General features: G+C 37.8%; 1 protein-coding gene across 5 annotated transcripts in view; it reads left to right on the top strand.

Moving 5' to 3' along the window:
- CSRNP3 (cysteine and serine rich nuclear protein 3) overlaps window positions 1–22,408 on the top strand; it is a 109,453-nt gene that overhangs the window by 29,511 nt on the left and 57,534 nt on the right. For 4 of the 5 annotated variants that reach the window (XM_061343561.1, XM_061343570.1, XM_061343587.1 and 1 more), the window contains exon 2: window positions 2,948–3,118. In XM_061343561.1, coding sequence (XP_061199545.1) covers window positions 2,971–3,118 — 148 coding nt within the window. In that variant the 5' untranslated portion in view covers window positions 2,948–2,970. Of the gene's footprint in view, window positions 1–2,947; window positions 3,119–5,269; window positions 5,304–22,408 lie in introns of those variants that run through there. The other variant, XM_061343603.1, reaches the window with a different exon arrangement.

The raw sequence follows: 22,408 nt of genomic DNA, 5'->3' as shown, positions 1-22,408 counted from the left end.
GTCTTTTTCCCCAGTGTAGCATTTTCCTGGGGAGACCTGATAGCACAGATACTGGACTTAACAGATCTCAGGCAAGTGGCAATACCTAAAGTTTATCACGATGACTACTTTGTCAAACAACCTTCTTGAAAATCTTCCTGGAAGAGATTAATGACAAAAACTGGGCAACAGCTATAATAAATATATATAATGGATAGGTATGCCTTCTTCATGTGTTGTGGTAATATTCAGGTTTTGCAGTATCCCTGTACCTCCTGGCTTATCATGATCAACTAGCTGGGCATAGAGCTAACCTGTGTGTGACTTTCAAGGATCCTGGGAATCATTTCTTAATTTCATACATCTTAATGATAAAATGGATTTTCTTCTACCAGGGCATGACACTTGGCACAAACAGGCAATGCTAAATGCAAACAAGTTTAAAACCCTTATGTGTGAAAAATACTTGTTTCTGCTGCTAACTGTGAATTTTTCTGGCTATTGAGGCTGTCATTGTATGCAGTGACTTTGCTAATGTGCAAGATGCATGTTAGTCATCCAGTTGCTGGTATACTTGCAGAAGGCAATGTCTGACAAAAGGGCTGTTGTCTGGACATCATCTCAAGCGATGAGAGTTGTTGCTTTCTGACAGTCTGCACACTAGTGATAATAGCATTTACTAGGTTTGCCTTGCAGTGCAATTATGACTCCAGTTCTTTGACCATGGAATTTCATGATTCCTGTAGCCACGGTTTCAATGGGCTTGGGCATGGGTTTGACCCAGGTCTCACTTGTACAACAAACTCTTTGTCAGCTCATTTATTTCTTTCTTTCGTTACTGAGATGTTTGAGTGTAAGCATTTTCTTTCTTGCACTCCAGCTGCTTCTTCACCCTCTTCTGCAGTCAAGCTATAATCCTGTGGATTTGATATTGCAGGCTGTTGCCATGGAAATAATGGTGATTTCACTACTTCAGTGCTACAAGCACTGCAGGAGGCAATAGAAACGGTCGTTGGCAACAGATATAGTGAGGACGTGGGGGACAGTTCAGGGGAGTTCTTTATGAACCTTATTTTTTCTTTTTTTTGGGGGGGTCTTCTCCCTCTCTATTATTGTGTTTTTTCAGTATTTGTTATTCTTTTCTCTCCCTCTTTTTTTTTTTTAAAGGATGATGTGTAACAATTTCATGTGTTCTTACTTCATTTTTTTATATTTTTTTTTGCACAGGTTGTAGCTAAATGCTCCTTTCCTTTTTGTCAGAATAAATCACAACGCTTTCCTTCCAGCTGGTAATAATTCATTTCTGGACAAAGGGCCAAGGTTGAGATGTAAGCACATTCTGTTTAAGTCATGTCTTTAGCCTGCAGAAATCCCTTTCAGGAAAACTTTTGGTGGTGGTGGTGGTTTGTTTTGGTTTTTTGTTTTGGTTTTGCTTTTTGTTTGTTTGTTTGTTTTTGCTTTTGGGATGTTTGGTTTTTTCCATAAATAGTAAATGAAGCTGGGATCATCATGTGTGACACATGCATTTAAAGCTGTCTATGTGACTGACAGTATTCAAACCTAATACATTCATTATTTAATTTTTAGTGTGCTCTACATGCAAAAAAGATCGGTGCTGGAGATCATCTTAATGCAGCATCTGTTCTTAGCATTACGTTGTGATTCCACATCTGTACTGAAATTTTTTCTCTAAATTAGTCATGCCCATGAAGGTAGAATTAAGCCTACTGCAGAAATCAACTTTGTTATAAAACGAATTAGCAGCTTAATAAGCTGAAGGCAAATGGCATTGAGAAGAATGAGAAGTTTTGAAACTGTATGCTTGAAAGCATCAAGCAGCAGTCTTTTTTCCCCAACTACTTACAACAGTGTTCCACTGATTAGCATAGTCAGAGAGCAGATATTATCTGTAACTTTTAAATTAAGATCTTAGAATTAATTTTCAGTCTTCAATAGGACGTCATCAGTAACGACGGTGACAGTAAACTTTTAAGATCATTTTTAATTGAATCAAGAAAAAGTGTTTCTACTTATCAGATGCTTTAAAATGATCTAGGAATTGCTTTAAAAATATTTTGATCTTTTTCTGCTTGATAGTCCATAAATGGAGATAAGAAGATAAGCTGTTACATATGAAAGGGAAACAATAAGGAATGTTCAACATGCCTCTGGCTTTGTTGGGCAGTGTTATTAGGAAGACCATAGGAAGTTCATAAGGATAGATTAAGAAGACCATTAGGAAGTTCATAAGGATAGATTCAGTCCCTTGATACTGTGTGAATGGAAACAGAATATGTGTGTGCCAGTACTCACATATGAATTTCACAAAAGCCTTGCAAACAACTTGTGCATAAATTAAAATGACAAAATGAGCCAGAAATATGTTTGCAGGGCCTGTCCTGAAAAGATGCTAACTAAGTATTTTGTGCTCTTAAATCTAACTGAGAATGTGAGCATTTGATAGTACTGAGTATTACATAAACCAGGCTTTTAAAATAAATCAAGAGAGAGAACATTTCCTCTGTGAACTGTATTTATTAGTGAACACTGATTAGTCATGTAACGTCTCCTCATGCCAACTAAGTTTTTTAAGCTTTGTATAAAGGCACATTTCTGCTGAATTGCACTGGGTTATATATACTTTACGCTTGGCCCAAATTTGCTGCATAACTGAAAAATTTTGCATTTTTTCATGCATGATATTGGTTATAAAATTTTGTCTATGTCACTATAATACAAGTAGCATTTAGCTTCTGTATGTAAGAAGGTCAGTGAGGTGATGAATATACTGACTGGGACTAATTTTTTACTCCTTCATGGAATAGTTATTTAAAACTCTTGGTAAGGTGCCATTTACTACAGGTGGTAGTATCTGATTGACACATGAACTCCTCCATGATAAAGGAATTTGAAGGCCTGGACAACAGGCAGGTGTTTCAGTGCCTCATTGCCTCTGTTCCTGTTACAGGTGCATGTGACAGCATTGCAGCAATGAGTGGAATTTTAAAGAGGAAGTTTGAAGAAGTTGATGGCACTTCACCTTGTTCCTGTGTATGGGAATCAGATGATGATATTTCTAGCAGTGAAAGTGCCGACAGTGGAAGTAATGTCCATCCATCCACTTCTAATCATTTTACTCGTAAGTACGAAAGTGATGTGTAGGGCATGATATGCCTTTTTATACCAGCTAAGGAATGTTCATCTTATGTGGCAGAAATCCAGTGTAGTCCATCTGATTCTATTTTGAAGCATTTTTCTGTTTTATTACATTTAAATGTTGACACTGTAAGGAAGTACTTCTTTTTGAAAAATAACTATTTCCTAGTTGTTGTTTATGTAAAAAAAATTGTACATCAGTGAGTTTCTGAGAAAACTCTGCTTATATATTGTAGTGTGAAATATTTTAAATATAAAGAACATCTTCCATTTTGGGTAATGATTTGGGTGGGGAAAAGGGGAAAATCATCAGTCACAAAGTTTGAACACCACTGCTTCTGCATAACCCTATCAGTTCAGAGTTGAGTCATGTGTGCCATCTGTGACAGAATAGCTGATTCCTCAGATCATTCATTCGGCTGCTTAAGCCAATGCAACCACATAGCCCTCAGTCCTTTTCTTCCACGCATTACAGGAGTAAATAGAGGAAACATGCAATTCTCCCTGAAAAAATGTTAGATTCATATTTGATGTCTGCAGGATGCACTTGAACAGAAATCTTGTTCCCACTCAACCAACTGAACATGAATAGTTAATTTACAGAATATTTTGCTTTTGACTTCTCATGTTGAGGTTACCAGTTAGTAAGCTTGTATAATTTGTGGAATCTACATAAAGCTTCATATCTGCAGTAAACCATGTGTGTAAATGAGTAGCAGTAAGTGATCCAGACTTTATCTTGCAATTTGTATGTAGAAGCTAGAAGGCTTTCTTAATTTGTTCTTTTTTTGTTTTATTTGTTTTGGGGGTTCTTTTTTTTATCTTTTTTAACACCCTAATAATGCTGGGCTACAGCTGTTTACAAATTACAGCTGGCAATAGCGTTAGTGTAGTTCTTTATTTAAAAACCCATAAGGAAGATCCTAAAACTCCCCCACCAGCACACACAGAAGGGAGGAGGACCAGTAATGCAGAAGAATGGAAGCTTGCAATGGAAAGGACCAGCAGAAGGAAGAGACTTCCCCCAAACCCTGAGGTGCCCTTGCAAGCTGCTTTACCAGTCTGCAGACTGAAGATGAAAGATCCATCATATCAGGAGACATGCTGGAGCTGAGTCTGATCTGCTTCTGTATAGAATCATAGAATGGTTTGGATTGGAAAAGACCTTAAGATCATATAGTTCCAACCCCCTAGGTTGGGGGTCCATAGGCAGGGACATCTCCACACTAGACCATGTCACCCAAGGCCTTGTCCAACCCGGCCTTTAACACTGCCAGGGACCATTGCAACTAAAAAAAGACAACAGATGATAATAGTAGGCAACTGTTTTCTGGGGTGGAGGGGGGCACAGAGGAACTATTTTCTAGCCTGATGCGCTCTCTTGAGAAGTGTGCTGCTTATAGGGTGCTTGTATGAGGGATGTTATTCAGAGACTACCAAGCCTCATTAAATCCACTTAACTGTTATCTGCATCTGTTGTTTCATATGGGCACCAGTGATACAGCCAGGAGCAGTTTCAGGAGTATCAAGTCTCAGGAGTATCAAGAAGGATTACAGAGCTCTGGGATCTCTTTGCCACTTCCTACTACCAAATCTGTGTGTACATCCGGTCTTCTGATTTGATACTTTGAGTACTGCTGCCTTACCTCTGTGAGTGCAGATGGCAGCCCAGTACTGAGTGGCTTTGCAAAGCCCAGGTTTTCTGTAGGCTTCTTTCTGAATTTAGAGTACTAGTGGAAAGAACAGAGACTGGGGTTATTTGAGACACAAGTAGTTGAGAGATGTCCCACTCCTTCCCCCTCCCCAACTCATTACCCTGCTTTGACTGTGTTTGATGCTCTTGCTGTTGGAACTTGAACTCTCCAAATTTGGCGACGGAATTTTCAGCCTGGAATTTCTTCCACTTGGAAGTCTGCCAGTGCTTTTGTCTACTGAATAGGCTTCAGGGCATGACGCATATACATTTATTTTGCTTAGCTATTGTTTGTTTTCCATTTGAATTTGTTTTTGGTTTTGGTTTGGTGGTTGGTTTTGTGTGTGTGTGTGTGTGTGTGTGTGTGTTTTGGGGTTTTTTTTCCCTTTTCATTATTTAATTCTTGACAAAGCCACAATCCATTTGCTCATGTTTCTGTAGGCAATGGCAGTACTTTCCTAATGCAGCTGTCTCGGTAAGTATTTTGTGTGCTACTTTTTTTTGTGGGAGTAGAAAACCCAAAACATCCTGGCTTCTGTGACAGCAGACTTTATAAATCACGAAGTAACTAACCAGTTCAAGTGCTTTTGTAAAGCAGAAATAAACAATAAAGACTGAATTTAAAGAGCTTGGCTCTCCATAGCTGAATCTTGTACAATTTAGTTGCATCAAAATAGAAGCCACCACATCGACTTCTTCTTACAGTGGTGTTTCTGTAGCGTGGTGAAGAATCAGACCTGTATCCTAAGAAAGCATAGTATTTCATGTAAATTAGCTGAGGAACTTCTGGTTATTTTCCTGTTACCTCAAAGAAAATTTGGCAATTGGTATGCAAGTCTTATTTTCCCAATTTTGCTAGCATCTATTGGTTTTGGAAGTATACTTTTATATTTTTCTGGGGAGAATGGGTTTATTGGAGTGATTACTGCAGCAGATGACTGTTTACTAAAGGTTTTTCAAAGGATCTGGAGTTGCATATATTGTATCAGAACTTAGTTTTTCAATTAGATTCTGGTAATAATGGTTTTCAGATTCCTCTGTTGGTGTTGTTTTCTAGTTATCAGCTTCTGCAAAACCCAAATGGCAAGTTTATTAAAAATCCAAAAATCTCTATAGCTGTAAAACGGAAACCAATAAGAATATTTGCAAAGAAAGATTATCGGTGTGAGAAAGTTGCAGGATTGGGTTGCATAGTGTTTGAATGGAGGGCAGAACAAGCAAACACACCTTGCTATTGCAGACAACTCTGTCCTTACAAGCATATGTTACACACATAACAGCAGGCTTTTAGAATATGTAAGATGTTTGTTCTAGCCTCATCTGAGATCAGTGTAAAATTTGCCCTCCATCATACCACTTTATGCAGTAATACATTTATTATAGACATGTTTCATGAAATCTGGGCTCCTACTGTGTGCCCAAGCCTATTCTGCTGTTCAGAAAAACCTAAATATACCCATATAAATTCACACTCTTCTTTATCAGTACATGTGCAGATTCATTGCTTCTCCAAGGGACTGCTGAGACCCATAACAGACATCTAAAAAATCCTCTTCTATGCCATGAGCTCCAGTAATCTCTGTCAGCAGACAGTAATTCTTTGTGATAGTAAAATGTATTATTATAACAATATTTTATAAGCTGCATACAGATTAAGGCTGTTAATAATTAATAGTCAACACTTTATATTAATCTTTATATTTCTTTTCCTGTGGCAGCATGTTTTATTCAAAAATAAATGCTGGGTATATCCAAATCAGGTAAATGATTACGGTAGCATTATATTGCTTTTCATTTCCTCAGTGACATCCATGGAAATGAATGTGACTTTTTCAATAAATATATATGTCTGTGTGTTTGTTGTACACATGTTGTTGTACAATATTGTTGTACAATAGGTATAGATTGAAAAAACATAACTATGTATGTGTGTAAATATAATTTGTATGTAAATGTAATTTGAGAAAGCACAGATACGTGCTTGTGTACATGTATCTGTACAGGTGCAGTAAATGTGGTAATGGCATATGGAAATACTGAGTGGTATTTTAAATGTAAAGCTTGTGACAGAGTGTAATAGAACTGAAGAGTGAGAAGCTACAGGGTTTTATGCATATTGTTGACTATGGTCCCGGTCAGTGTAGCTAAAGAAATATATATCTCTCTCTCTCTCTGGCCCCAAGGTTTACGGATTTGTGTGAATCAGGCACTCCTTCTGTAATAAGATGTCTGAACGATATATGCAGGAAACGAATTAATTCATGTCATTCTTGTTCAGGAGATGTGATTTGTAGTTGTTGCTTTGTGCCTTGAAGAAAGTTTACTATTTCACTCATGGATTGTTTGCTAGTCATTTTACTGCAATGAGGATTTCACTTTGTTTTAAATCAGAATGTCTTCTCTAAACTCATGGTTAAGGAGGTTAACAGGTGAATTTGTGCTGGCCCAAACTTTCTCAGGTGCAACTGGAAAGTTTCTCTAATTCATTTCAGTTAAGTTTCTGTGGACACATGTTACACACCAGCTATGCTCACCATGCTTTCCAGACTGGCCAAACTATTGAAAACAATAATCATGCCTATTGCTATAAGATCCTTGTTAGATCTGGGGAACTGTTTGACCCCCCCCCGGTTCGATTCATCCTTCATGCTGGAAGGATTTCCAGCATGAAAACCTGAGCCAGCAGACATTTTCCATTTTGCTTGTTGTTATGTCATGACTGACTTCAGTTTTTACTGTTTCTATGACAACCATGTTTTTTGATTGGTAAAGAATAAAGTGCTAAAAGATTATTTTTTTTTTTACTGATCTGTATTTTTTCATCAAAGGAGTGAAGACATCGCAAATGCTTTTTGCTAATCAGTGTTATAATTGAATTGCTGCCTAAATGTGCATACCTGTCTGTGGCAGATTCCACATACAATAATTTTTCAGATAGAACAGTTAAGAAAATATCCCTATTACAATTGCCAAATAACCTTCTGAAAAATTAATGATAATTTGTACTTCCAATTTAGGACATCCTTATTTGTCAAATCATGTAGGTACTTAATTCCAATGTTAACCTGTAAAGAAATGTACTTATCAGGACATGGTTCAAAGCAACATACTGGGTTGTTTTCTGAGATTCTTTAGCAACTTTTTCAAGTCAGCAGCGAAGTGGTACTTGGGAACTGATGATGGAATTTCATCAGGTGGAAGTAAAAAAAAAAGCAGGGAAGAATAACAAGAACATGACTTGCTGGGTTATAAGAGAACAGAGAAGAGGGGTCAGAATGCACAGGTGAACAATTAGTGGTTACTTGGGAAATAGAGCAAGGAGCTAATAAAGAGCTGGCCAGGGTGAGAAGATGGCTTATTGACTGTGTCTTTATGAAGGAAAAGAGAGGGTGAGGTTTCCTGAGACAAGAGGGCTTGATAAGCAACAGGGTGTTTTTCAGTAAGAACAAGAAAGAAGTGGTAACAGATTTTACTTGGTAAATATGTCAGCTTGCAGGAAGGGCTACAGATTGGCTGGCTCATAACTGGGAAAAAAGGGAGGGCTAATGAACAGCATGAGAATGAGCCATCTTATCAAGATCAAAGGAATTTAATGCTACAGCAGTTTGCATATTCTTAGTCAGTGAAAGTGACTCATACTCTCACTACATTGATGTGTATGGAACATATTTCAAAAGCACATTTAGAAAATCACTGGGAAATGTTGATTGGGATTCTGTGGTGCTTCTGGATCTGTTCTGCTTATATTAGAGAAAAGCATCTTGCACTAAGAATGTATGTATAAATCCTGGTCCATATTCAGGAGTATGTACCATCAGCAGGTCTGGAACCATCTTCTGCAGGCAAATCTGTGATCACTAGTTCAGAATGATGCTAGTGTGATGTACGAAACTGTATTTGCTGACTGGCTCTTGTCTATGAGATTAGCTAAAAAATTAAAAATAAAGGTTGGATTTTTGTCCTTGATTTGTGATGCAGAATAAAAATTAGATTCACAATTGGAGTAGTATAGCACAGCAAGTCTTAGCCACTATTTTATACTTTTTATAGCAGTTGATGTCTCTAGATGCTATTACTATATGAAAAATAAATTTAATAACTTCACAATCTAATTTATAGACACTATATGTGAAGTTTCTTTTTTTTTTTCTCACCTGTGACGTGCATGAAGTTTTAGTAACGCAAAATCATGGTAACAATTGCTTTCTTGACAAAGAGTAATGTCCTTAAGCTCAAAGTCTTTAAAATTCTCTCAGAAGTTCTTTTCAACTAACTTCTAGCTTGGATTTGTAAGTCTTACCAAACATCCTTTTCTGGAGAATCTGTAAGGTTGGGATACAGATTTTAGTGAAGACTTGCTTCATGGTCTTTGCAGATAGTATCAGTATTTTCAAATGTGTTTCTAAGGGTAAAAAACCTGAAGATGTCTTGGATGCTAAAACTAGCTGTCCTGCTCCTCAGACATGAAGCAGCATTATGACAACATTTGGATACTAGTGAAAGTTGTGGGTGGCCTTATACCGTTACATTAGCTTTTGCAGGGAAATCATTAATGAATCAAATCTTATTCCTAGTGAGTCCCAGTAGCCTCTTAGCAGCTTTCTTTGAATTTGCAAATTAAGCTTCAGGAAGACTATTACAAGATCTTCTCATCTAGTGCCATGTTTGGTTTCATATATTTGGTACATGTTCTGTGTTTCATACTGGTTTGCAGCTTTTACTACCAGTCTTTAAAGGTGGCTTTAAAGATGTTTTGAAATTTAAAGGCAAGTTAGATTTAGTGCTTTTGATGAATTATATTGTCTTATTCTCCATTACTGGAAACTTTATAACTACTGTCAGTATATACCAACCCTCAATACATGAGCGTAATGTTTTCTCCTTGTTGAACCCTGTTCTGATCTTCTTTGCCCACACTAGCAATTGATTCAGCAGAAGGCCTGAATGAGGGGAGTTAACACCAGAAGGACAGCAGCATAAAAACCCAGTTTCTATTGGTGGTGGTTCTTCTTCTAGAGGTTCCTTCCATTCTGTGGTTTGCTCCTGCTCAAAGGTTTTTTTCCCTATCAGTTAATACAGCTTCCAAATATGTTGTTTGTGTGACTATGCTGTAAGAGGTCTTAGGTCTCTAAGAGTGAGTTGAGAATAGCCTCCTGTGCCATTTCTGTTTGTTTTCATTTTATTTGTTCGGGGGTTTTGGATGCTTGTGGGTTTTCTTGTTTGCTTGGGGTTTTTTTTTAATAGATTAGCAGTTGTTCTTGTAAAGCAGAATTAACAAGCAGATTAATTTAGGAGGTTTATCTTTTCTTGGTGTTTCATGATGCAACTGTTCTAATGGTTACAAGAACAATGCCACTGTATCTTGTCTCTGTTTTTCAGTATTATCAGCCTTCAGTGATCAAGTGTTTTCTATTCTGTTTTTTGTCATCTATATTGTGCTTGGGCTTCTTGGCCCTATTGGGCCTAGACTGGACTTGCTTAAGATGAAAGCCTGTGTCTGGACACAAAATATAGACTTCCTTCCTCCCTCAGATAATTTAGCCTTGTAAGACATCAAGCATATGGAAATTACTGACCTATGAGCAAACTATTAAAGAACTTAGAAACATTAGGAAAAAGGAGAGTATTCTGCCTGCCGGAAGCTGTATTGTCTTCATGCTTTCTTTTTCCGCTGTAGACCAGCCTCATCTCCCACATGTCTTGCTGTTTGCTGAGCTGTCCTGGTGCCCATGGCAATCCACTGGTGTGCACTAAACACAAGGTGTATTTAAAGAAACTGAATATCAACCCCCTGCCTCCAAAATACAATGGTGACATTTTGAGCAGCTTCAGTTAGGAGAAATACGTGCAAACTATTGTTTCTTTGGAATTTGCCAATTCAATGAAGTAAAAACAGTTACATGGAGCATGGAGTTTGTTTGTTTTGGGTTTCTGTTTATTTTGTTTTGTTTGTTTGTTTGTGTCCTGGGTTTAGCAGTTTGTTTCTTAAAGCTGTAATGGAAACTGGATGGCTTTCTCAAACTTTTTTTGTGCCATGACAGTTTGTCTGCTTGGCCTCCCAGCAATGATGCTGTGGTGTCTTGTGTTCATCTACCAGTGGTTTTGCGCTTGCAAGAGTTCAGAGCAAGTGAGAGGACATGATTCTTCATTGGTGCTGTTCAACACCATTGGTTATTATTCTTTTGCTCAATAAATATGAGGCATTTTTGTTGCTTTGATTGTGTATGGGAATACTGATATTGCCCTACTGCTATGTGTTTGTAGCACTGATATCATTAAGGCATGTGGGTAGCTCCAGGTAAGGACTGGTTTAGCCTGAACTCACATAATAGTGAAATAACTCTCTTCTAAAGGGGAAAACTAGTTAGCAGTTGTTGAGGATATTGACTTATCCTATTTCTTCCCAGTTCACTGTCAAAGCCAATTAGTCTTTTTCTTACATGGAGTCTTTTGTATAGAATCATGGAATCACTGAATAATTAGGGTTGGAAAGGACCTTAAGATCATCTAGTTCCAACCCCACTGCCATGGACAGGGACACTTCACACTAAACCATGTCACCCAAGGCCCTGTCCAACCTGGCCTTGAACACTCCCAGGAATGGAGCATTCATAGCTTCCCTGGGCAACCCATTCCAGTGCCTCACCACCCTAGCAGTAAAGAATTTCTTCCTTTTATCCAATCTAAACTTCCCCTGTTTAAGTTTTAACTCATTACCCCTTGTCCTATCACTACAGTCCCCAATGAAGAGTCCCTCCCCAGCATCCTTACAGGCCCCCTTCAGATACTGGAAGGCTGCTATGAGGTCTCCATGCAGCCTTCTCTTCTCCAGGCTGAACAGCCCCAACTTTCTCAGCCGATCTTCATACGGGAGGTGCTCCAGTCCCCTGATCATTCTCGTGGCCCTCCTCTGGACTTGTTCCAACAGATCCATGTCCTTTTTATGTTGAGAACACCAGAACTGCACACAATACTCCAGGTGAGGTCTCACAAGAGCAGAGTAGAGGGGCAGGATCACCTCCTTCGACCTGCTGGTCACGCTCCTTTTGATGCAGCCCAGGATACGGTTGGCTTTCTGGGCTGCAAGCGCACACTGAAGTCAGCTCATGTTCATTTTCTCATTGACCAAGACCCCAAAGTTCTTCTCTGCAGGGCTGCTCTGAATCTCTTCTCTGCCCAACCTGTAGCTGTGCCTGGGATTGCTCCGACCCAGGTGCAGGACCTTGCACTTGGCATGGTTAAACTTCATGAGGTTGGCATCAGCCCACCTCACAAGCGTGTCAAGGTCCCTCTGGATGGCATTCCTTCCCTCCAGCGTATCAACCGAACCACACAGCTTGGTGTCATTGGCAAACTTGCTGAGGGCGCACTCAATTTATTTTAATGAATTAATCATCTACTATGTGCTCCCCAGGCTAACAGTGGTGTGAGAAAGTGATTTTCACCATCAGATTGGCTGAAGGCTATACCACTTCCTCCCAAATGAGGCTTTAACTGTTAGTGTCTATGGCTTCAGCCTTGTTACATGACTGGGTTTCACTTTGTGCTTGTGTGCAAAATAATAATATGTGAAGCCATTATCTCCAATTTGCAACAAATACACTGCACACAGCATCACAGAACTCACTGTGTGCTTATCAAAGATAGCTTAACCAGAGTGCTTTCTGAACTTCTGTGTTACTCATGTTTAGTGGGTTGCTCTGTATAAATGCTTTCCCTGTTTGCAACTTCTTGTAAAGTTGGTTGTCTCCATCTTGGAGACTCGAGGCTTGAGGTGCATAGAGTAAATTTTTTAGTGCTGAAAATCAGGTTTTGTGTGTTTCCAACTGACTAGTCAATTAGTTCACCTACACAAGTATATTAGAGGATGCTTTTGAAAATGTTGAAGGAGGAATTATGCTTGGAAGTAAACTAATCGCAATTCCAAGCACATCTTTAGCTTCTTCTTACTTTAACTGAGGCATCAGTATTTGCACATCACCTGCTTGCAATGAAAGAGGCTATAGGCAGTGGTCATCTTTAGAGCTATAGCTCAGCATTGGTTACTGTGGAAACCACAGGTGACCTACGTTTTACTAAAAAGTGATAAAGTTTCTGTGATTTTTTTTTTTGTTTGTTTTTCCTTTAATGAGGGACACCTTTTGATGCTTAGGTTTTAGTGATTAGTTTGGAATGGACACAAGAATCTGGAGCAGAGATGCCATTTCATTGTTAAACCACTATTTAAAATTACTACAAACTGTTACCTTTGCTGTCATGTCTAACTGTGGGTTCTTAGGAAGAAGGTAATTAATTGCAATGTGCTTTATAATAAAATATAGATAGCAGTCTATGGTTTATAATGGCTTGCAGTGGAAAGACTCATTCTTATGAATGTATCTATTTGACTAACATTACAAGTCAGTTGGTTCCTGCATAAAGAAAGTTACACTATTGGACTTCGAGTAAGCTTCAAAAATGCTTTTGGGTTTAGTAAATTCAGCTTGTGTTGCCTTTAAAGGAGTGAGATTTTTTTCCAAAAATGAGAATATACTGCAGACACTGTTAGAATAAAGAGCATTCAGAAGAGAGGACAATGTGTGACATTTGAAATAAAGCTTGAGTTGGTATTTTAAATATACATTTCTCACAATGAGATTAACACAGGAGGGGAAGCATTGGCTAAAGAGCATGCGTCTAATTGAAGTCATTAAATGTTGTGTTTGTCTAGAACTTTGGCTTGTGGATAAACCAGGCCTGTTCTACTCTGCATTGTTTATTGTACTTTGTAGTGTGAAGGAGTCTTTAGTTTCACAGAAATTAAGGACAGAGAAAAGCTAAAGTTTGACTTACTTGGGACCAAACATATTTTCTATGATTACTTTATAAGCCACCTGCAAATTACTGAAACCCTTTCTCATAGCCATCGGTGTTATTATGACATTAGGTGGGATTACTAGAGGCTGAGATGGGATTATATAGATCTGTAACTGCCCATATATCATGGTTTAAGCCCAGCAGGTAACTCACCGTATTTTGCAGTCTTTCCTCACTGTTCACATGTACAAGATCATAGGCATCCTGCCTCAGCTGATAATGGAACCACCTCCTGATTTCTCCTGTATTTCCCACTTCTCTGCCCACGCTCCTTTTGTAGCCCTCTTTATTGCACTGAAGTTTATACAGCCTGCTCAGTTTGATCCATGCTGCATGGCACACTATGCTTCATCGCATCAGTTGTGTTATTAGGTTAGCAACCAACTCATTGGTTTCCATACTTCACAATAGAAGACATTTTGTTTGTTACCTTCTTTCTTGCTCCAGAAAGCTCAAGTTGGTTGCATCGTATCCATCTGCGTACGCTGTGATACTTGCAAACAGCAGCAGTATTATTGGCAAGAAATATTGCTTGTGTAAAACAGCCAGTACTAAATGTTTTGGCGAGTTGATCTAATTTGTCTTTATGATGCAGTTTTTAATTATCACCTAAACTTCCTGTAACATGATCAAAACCTTTGTATTCTCCAGATTATTTTGATCATAAAAAATCTTAAGCATGCCTTAAATAGATAATGGCTCGATAGAAAGCACTGTACCACTGATGCTCAAGATGATAGCAAATACAGTGTGTAGGAGTTGTATGCCCAGAGAGCCATGGTCTGTGCTGAAGAAGGGTATGAAAGTCACCAGAGGTGTAACTGGAATGTGTACCAAAGTTTTTTCATAGTCATGTCATTCTGAACTAGCTGCAAGGACAAAGTACCTTCCAGGCATATCTGAAGTGTGTCTCTACTACTTCTGGCCATAAGCCTGTCTCCAGGTGTGCTCAATTTTCAGTGCCACAGAAGAAGGTGAAAAATGATCAGTCAAACTGTAGAAACCAGACTCTGCATTCAGAAATGTTGAAATTAATAGTCTTTTCTGATCCTCTGCAAGTTGAGCAGAAATACTGAACCAAGATAAGATTCCGACTTTATGTTAAAGCACGATCGCAAGTGTTAGGGGCCAGAACGGAAAGTAACACAAACAGGCATCTGTAACAGCAAAGACAGAACTGCTGCTGGCTTCTGCTACCAGTTGCTTTCCCCTTTACCGCAGCCATGTCCACAAGTGTGCACTGTGGATCAAATGGTTTTTTGCTTTGCTTTGGTTTTGTTGTTGGGCTTTTTTGTTTGTTTTTGTGGGGTTTTTTTTCTTTGGTTGGTTGGTTTTGTTGTGGGGTTTTTTTGTTGTTTGTTTTTGTTTCGTTTTTTCAAAAACTATATCCAAAAATCTTTTTTAGAAAAATATCACACCTTGCTTTAAGGACTTTAACAGATGGCAAGTCTGTCACCTCTTGGTAAGCAGGATTAATGTTTAATTATCCTTGAAGTTACTGAATTTTGTTGTGTTCACTGAAATACAGGAAGGTTTTCAGAATCCCTGTAGTGCCAGAGCTGAAGTAGCTCGTGTGTACCAGAAACAAACATGCATACTGGCTATGTGCTTAAAGGTTGTATGATCATTTGGACTAAAGTGTCAGGTCTGCTCTTCTCAAATACAAAATATTTCGCAAATTAGTCAATAATTATTTGAAATAATTAAATATTTTGCTAAAACAACTTCTGTGGCTTACTCATACATGTGACTCACATGCTGTTATGACTCTTTCCTCCTCCCCCAACATGGTCATTGGTTTAATTTCAAACAAACCAGTTTCTCTGTTTATTCTGTGAGTGTGCATAAGGCATCGCCAATACCTTGACAGAAATCCTAAGTTTGTTGGTATCATTTTAACAGTAATGAGACATGAATTTCATTTTTTTAAGGACAGAGTAAGGAAATATCTACAGACTGAAAACATTATTTTAGAGGTCTAAAAATCTCCTGAGAGAAAGTGGCGTTCACAAGGTCAGTAGTACAGTAGCAGTTACTCATGTGCATAGATCTATAAAATTATACAGGTCCACTTTCACTTTTGTGCCATTTGATGGTACAAAACAAGACATTTTATGTTTTACATCTCTACAGATTTTATTAGCAATTTTAGTACATTAGTAAAAAAAATTCAGCTTCTAGCTGCAACTTTGTTTAAAAATGCTTAAAATTCATGCTAAAAGCTATTGGATTATTATACATCAGCAGCTTCCAATGTGACTAGAATTAGACAGGAAAAGTGTTCCTAACTTGTTGCTTGTGTTTGTAAATGCATTAATTATTGCTTATTTGCATCTTCCTTCACTTGCTTGCAGAAGTAAAAGCTGTTTAATATTTTGGAAAAGGAAACACAAAGTTATCTGAAGAGGTACTTTCAAAGGTTCTATTTTAATTTGTCACATTATGATGTGATTTATTTTTTCCAAAGACTGGAAGTAATGGATATGATTTATTCAGCCACAAAGAGCTAGCCAACACATCTCAAATAGTAAATGTGTTCAGAGAACTGTGTAATCAGGATAATATTTTAATAACATCACAGAGTAATTTAAAATGCTTGATAAATGGCAAGAAATGATGATAGAATCTTCTCTTGGATAATGTGTTCATAATTTCTGGCAAGCTTTACTCAGATACTGGAAAACGTGTCTAATTGCTATCTTTAGGTGTTTGTTATTAGAATATTATTTTTAAATGCTGCAGATACTGATGAAGGAAAAATGAGAAAGCATGAGTGTAGTTAACCCTTATGCTGAAGGTTCTGTTTGGGTTATAGATTAACTGTGATATGAGTGCAGACATTAAACCGGCTTTTATTGAATGACCATGGATCTAAATGTATTAGTATGCTGCTTATGTGGACGTGCACATCTAGGGCAGTAGTTCATGACCAAAGAATTACTGATCTCCTTTTTCTGGTTACCTTGTTGAATGTTTGAATTTCTTATATTACTTCTTTTATCCTTATCACGTGTTACTGAAGGCAGTTGGCAGTTGATTCTATTTCTGTAGCTTACGCCACACATTATGAGTATTTGATGACCCTCTACAGTAGAGAGGAGGATGCATGCTGCTTAATGAAGGCTCACTTGGCCCAATTTTCCTTAAATACATAAGGGAAAAGGAATTCATTAGAATTTTCACATAATATTTATTCAAGAAAGAAGTTACTGAAATATTTTTCTTTTGCTATACTCAAGTTTTCTGAAGTGTGTTTCTCTCATTGCGTGCTTAGTATGCAGTAAGGTGGAAACATACTGGAAAAAAAAAACCTGCAGAAAATAGTACTGCTGACTTTTAGGTGCTCTATTAAGTTAGATTGGTAAATACTGCAGGAAAACTTCCCAAAGGGTCCTTGGTGTTACTGCTGTTCCACTGCTGGGTGCAATTAAAAATGAGGTTTCGAAAGGTAATAGACCAATATTTCTTTGGTGGCTGAATCAGAAAAGAGGGGCTGTGGGGAATTTTCAAGTACCAAGTAATTTACATTAAGACAAGCCAGATAGTTTACTGTTATTTTCTGCCATTCTCTAGACAGGTGGAATGTATATGGAAAATTTTGGGCAAATCTTCAGAAGCATGTTGTGTTTGTGTTGTAGTATAACAACTACTTCAACTGGTTTTGAATTACGGTATGTAAATAATTCTTGCAATGTAAGGCTTAATCGTACAGTCATTACTGAAGTAAAATTTTTGAAAATAAGGCTTAGCATCTACATGATTTTTAAATTGTTTTATTTTTTTAACCTCTCCTTGTCTTCATAAATTCTTACTGTGTTTTAGAGACCAGAGGAGGCTTGGTGAGGACTCACTGCATCAGTCCTTCAGAGCATAATGCTCTGAGGTGATCCCCAATAACAGTACATTAAGTTCTGTTCTGTCTACAAACTGTAACATTTCATATTAAAAATAATTTTAGTTCAAATTTAATATTTACATGAAAGGGAGAACATACTAGGATTTTTTAAAAGTACACCATTTAGGAATCTAAGCCCAATTTTTGATAGCGTGAATGTCTGTCATTTAGTTGTGTACTTCTATCAAATGTCTGTAAAATACTGGTGTATCACATTATTCAATCTTTTTTTGGCAAGAGTAATATTTCAGAGCTCAAAGCTACTGCAGAGGAACCAGTGTTTAACATAACCTGTTTAGTAATACTTGCCCATCATATTCTAGCATTTATTGTTCTATTGAAAAATGGAAATAAGAATTCTGAAAAGCAGCCTAAATCAAATGCAAGCAATGCAATTGTTTGTGAAATACAATTGCACAGGAAAGGTTGGCCCCAGTTTACACAGAAAATCTGTGTTGCAGTCTCAGAGAGTAACTTCTGGAGTCACTTACAAAACATTCACAAATAAGAAAGACTGTTGCCTGCTTTTGTACAGGTAATATCCAGGAGAGCTTTTCACTCATTGCCAAATAATAGGTAAAGGAAAGGACCTTAGGCAGCCCTCATAGAGAAGTCCCTGATTCCTGTAGGAGTCTGGACTCCCTAGTCCTCCTACCTGCTAGTAACACATAGCCATTGGGTGTAGCGGTTTGTGTTCTCATTCATTTCCATGAATAAACATTTAGATAAGAAGGTCATAGAATCATAGAATAGTTAGGGTTGGAAAGGACCTTAAGATCATCCACTTCCAGCCACCCTGCGATGGGCAGGGACACCTCCCACTAAACCATGCCACCCAAGGCTCTGTCCAGCCTGGCCTTGAAGATGTCTTTCCCCCTCCTGATTTTCTAATTCACAATAATGCGTAGCAGGAAAGAGCATGTGATTCTTGACTGACCGTGTGATTTGATAAGAATATTAGGCTTGTTTAAAAATCGCCTTTTTAATAAACAAAATGCTTCCTTTATTTTGGTAAGCATGAAAACATGTCAGATTGCTGGAATTAATTTCTTAGATTCCTAAATGTTACTGAACTTGCAAAACTTGTTGATATAATTGCACCTAAATTTCTGAGTCACCATTAGACACTAGAAGACACTGCCTACTGTGAATTCCTGGTTATATCTGCTATTGTAAGCCTGCAGTGTGAAGCCAAGCTTTTGTCATATTGTTCTGATTTGAGAGATGGAGAAAAGAGTTACCGCCCCCTCCCCGCTTCTCCATCTGGTACTTGGAATTAAATTTCTGGAGTATGTAAGAAAGCAGTTGAAAGGGGGTTCTTTTTTAGGCTTCATTTAGTAAATAGCAGAAGTAAACTATCTAATACCTGAGATAATAACAGAAGTGACAGAACAGTTATTTATTTTTCTGGATGTTTTTCTCCTTGCCCATCCTTTTGTGAAGGAGAATTTCATTCTATGTGCTTTTTTAACAGCAGGTTAGCTGCTGTAGCAAATTCACAGGAATAAACAAATTCCAAAATAACGGCAAGCTGGGAAAATTAATAATTTAACCTCAGATAGGTGGGACCTGCACAGAATTACAATTGAATTTTTTTGCTACGGCTTTTGTGTTAACCCCTGGTTAAGTGTTCAAGGAGATTTAGAAATGTTTGTTCTGTAGCTGTTTTGTGAAAAAAATTAGTCTGCCAGTTCAAGCCTCTTGTCACCTCAGTGACAAGTAACTTCCTTGGGCAGTAACCTATCTTTCCACGCTTTATTCTACACTTCCTTTCCCATACAGTGTCACAACAGTGCCCACTTAATTTCTCCCTATGGATCAACCTTCCTCAGGCTTGTCAACTGTCATCACAGCCTCAAAAGTGCAAGTGTACTAAGGTATATGCTTTGATATGTCAAGCAGAACCATTTTTCCATTTCTGAAGTGGTTTCCTCTCTCTGTATCTTACTGGATTTGAATTTCTTTTTCTGTTACAGGACAGACAAATGACAGAAAATTCTTCATACCTGTAAGATGGTAAATACAATTTTGATGGAACAGGTTTTATCTCTATGGTACATAACAGGGAGGAATTGCTAGCTGATAACCATTTGGCTTTTTTTTTGCTTTGTTTAATTCATGTCCATACATAAAATTGCTGTCCACACACCAGTCTCTGGCTAACAACAAAAGGACACTCCCCCCTCCCCAGCCCCAAAAGAAAACCAACCAAACCAAAACCCAACCAAACCAACCAACAAAAAACTCCACAACAGAACAAACCCCAAAACAAAAGCCAAACTAAAAACTAACTACTGCTCTTGAAGTGGCTGCATTCACAAGGTTTGATGGTAGTGAGGATGGGGATGAAAAATGTACACATTCAGACCTCCATCCACTGTCTGAAATGGGGGAAGCAGAGAGATCACATAAATCACTAATCTAATTGTGCTAGAACAGCTGCCCAGATATCACAACTGTGAAATCTGTAGTAGAAATCAAAGTTGTTTTTTAACCACTGTACCATCTAACTTAGCTCTGCGTGCCGTATCTCAGTATCTACATCCACTGACTGATTTAAGACATTTAGTTGGTGGGGACAAATCCTGTGAGAGTTACTGCACAAATGCAGTATATAAATCCTCTTCAGTGGTGCTGGCATGGTGCTAGCATGTGGACTCACTTAGCGCAGGAGAGGTGCGAGACATGCAGAGATTTACCAAAGGCTATACGTTTCTGAAGGGCATGTTTCTCGCTATCGCAAACGCAACAGTTTTCCCATGCCAGGATCTGTAAAGCTGCAGAACAATTGAACAGAGGATATTTTAGGAACAAATGGCATAGTCTTATTTTTGAAAGGACCATAATTTAATTTTATGTGACAGTGCCTGCCTTTTAATGCATAGTATAATAAAGCCTGAACCCTTCGGCTGAGGTCAGCCTATCTACCAATGTCTTCTTTAGGCATAGAAAGAAAAATTATTCTTTTCCCTGAAACATTTTCCAGTTTTTCAGTACAGGAGTTTTTAATCAGAAATCACAATATGGGAACTTAGGTCGTTTATGTGACTATAAATTCCCTCATAGCACTTTTCTCCCTAGAAGTTAGAAATACAGAATAAAAAGGTAAAAGGCATGTGTGCTGTGTTCTAATTTGGAGAATAACTGCTGCAGAATTTCTCTTATAGTACTAGGGCTTGTATTTTAGGTTGTGTGGCTGTGGTTTCATTTTTGAGAGTTTTGCTCAGATACCATTACTGGGTATGGCAAAACCCAGTATTTAGAGAGCAAAATAAGTTTCTACATTTTGTACCTCTTGTTATGTAAAATGTGTAAGTTGTCCAGTTCAGGGCTGGCAGCCAGTTTAAAAATCCTAAGTAATTCCACTGGAGAAGATGTGTGGTATGTAAAGAATAAGCACTTTCATAGTATCTCTACCTTTTTGTCTGTGAAGATACATATTTTTTTGATAATATGATGTAGTGTTTGAAATGTGAACCAGGAACTTCAGAGACTTGTATTTTAGGGTGCAGAGTTTCCTTCCTCTTGAATTTGAAGAATTCATTAAAAAAAAATGGTCAGTAAGGTGCTTAAGATATATTCATGCTTAATGAGAAGTATTCTGGGAACATTGTTTTTTTAATATCTGTTCTTACTCAAATGGGACCTTAACCCAACCATCTAAAATTAAAGCAGAATAAATAGTTAAGGATGCTGAAGAACAACTTAAACTCCGTATTATGCACTTAACTATTTTAACTGTTTCTTCATCATCCCTATTATAATTTTGTTAGAAAAGCATTATAATTCAGTGGTCCAGGATAGTACTAAAGTCCTAGACACATTGCTGCTATTTCTGATCCATCAAGACTACAGCTCCTTTTATTTTCTTTATAGCAGTCTAATGAGGTCAGAAAGGTCAGAAGAAACTAGCAAGAAAGGTCAGAATAGCTTATGCATGGGTCCTTTTCTATAGGCTGATACTCAGCATGCTGGGAATGGGTTGGGTTATGCTGTTTGGATTGTGCAGTGAAATAATGACATGACCAATTTGACAAGTAGTCTTCATTATCCTTTCCCACAAGATGCATTTCCACAACTAGAGCAATTAGTAGGGATTATCTTTGAGAAGATAAATTCATGGCTTTTAACTGCTTTGTGTGCTCTAAAGTAATGCCAGACGGTTAACATTTTTCCTATCTGAAGCATATTTTCTTGTGTGAATTCAGGTGACAGGATATCGCCCTGTATCAGAAGAAACAGATTTCCCCATCCACTTATTGCTGGCTTAAATTTTCAAACTTGCCACTGTAATTCCCTCCCCCCCCCTTTTTTTTTTTCTTTTCTACTTTGTTATTGACAGAAGTGCAAAATAACTCCTGACTGATTTTTCTTCCTGTAATTATTTTACAATGAGACAGACTCTCTCTAGCTGGTGGTACTGAAGCAAAGCTTTTATTTTTCATCACTAAGAGTTTAATTGTGGCATAAGTAACAATAAGATGTTTGATTTTCTTTTTTTCTTTCTTTTATTTTTCCATATGGGGAAGCTAGGCATAGAACAGTAAAACTGCGCAGTCTCCCAAAATTATCCATTAAAAATGGCTTTCAGGGTTTAACTGTTCATGCAAACTTACTTCAGGTCTCTGCTGCCAGTCTGATCTTAGCAGTTAGGCTCTCCATTTCACAATGCAGAGAAAAGTTCTGAAATACTGCTATTAGTTATGACACCTCTATAGCAAAAGTAATGGTTGTGTAGCAGTTAAGTGCCTGGCAGCTTCTTTGTAATATTTCTCTAATAAGAATGCTTGCTATTTGTTGCTAGCTTTTATTCCTGCTGTTGAATTGCA

Source organism: Neopsephotus bourkii, unplaced genomic scaffold, assembly GCF_033783945.1.
Source record: "Neopsephotus bourkii isolate Nb327-2 ecotype Australia unplaced genomic scaffold, CSIRO-AGI_Nbou_v1 NB_196, whole genome shotgun sequence".
Classification (NCBI taxonomy): Eukaryota; Metazoa; Chordata; class Aves; order Psittaciformes; family Psittacidae; genus Neopsephotus; species Neopsephotus bourkii.
This window is presented reverse-complemented; position numbering and strand designations above follow the sequence as displayed.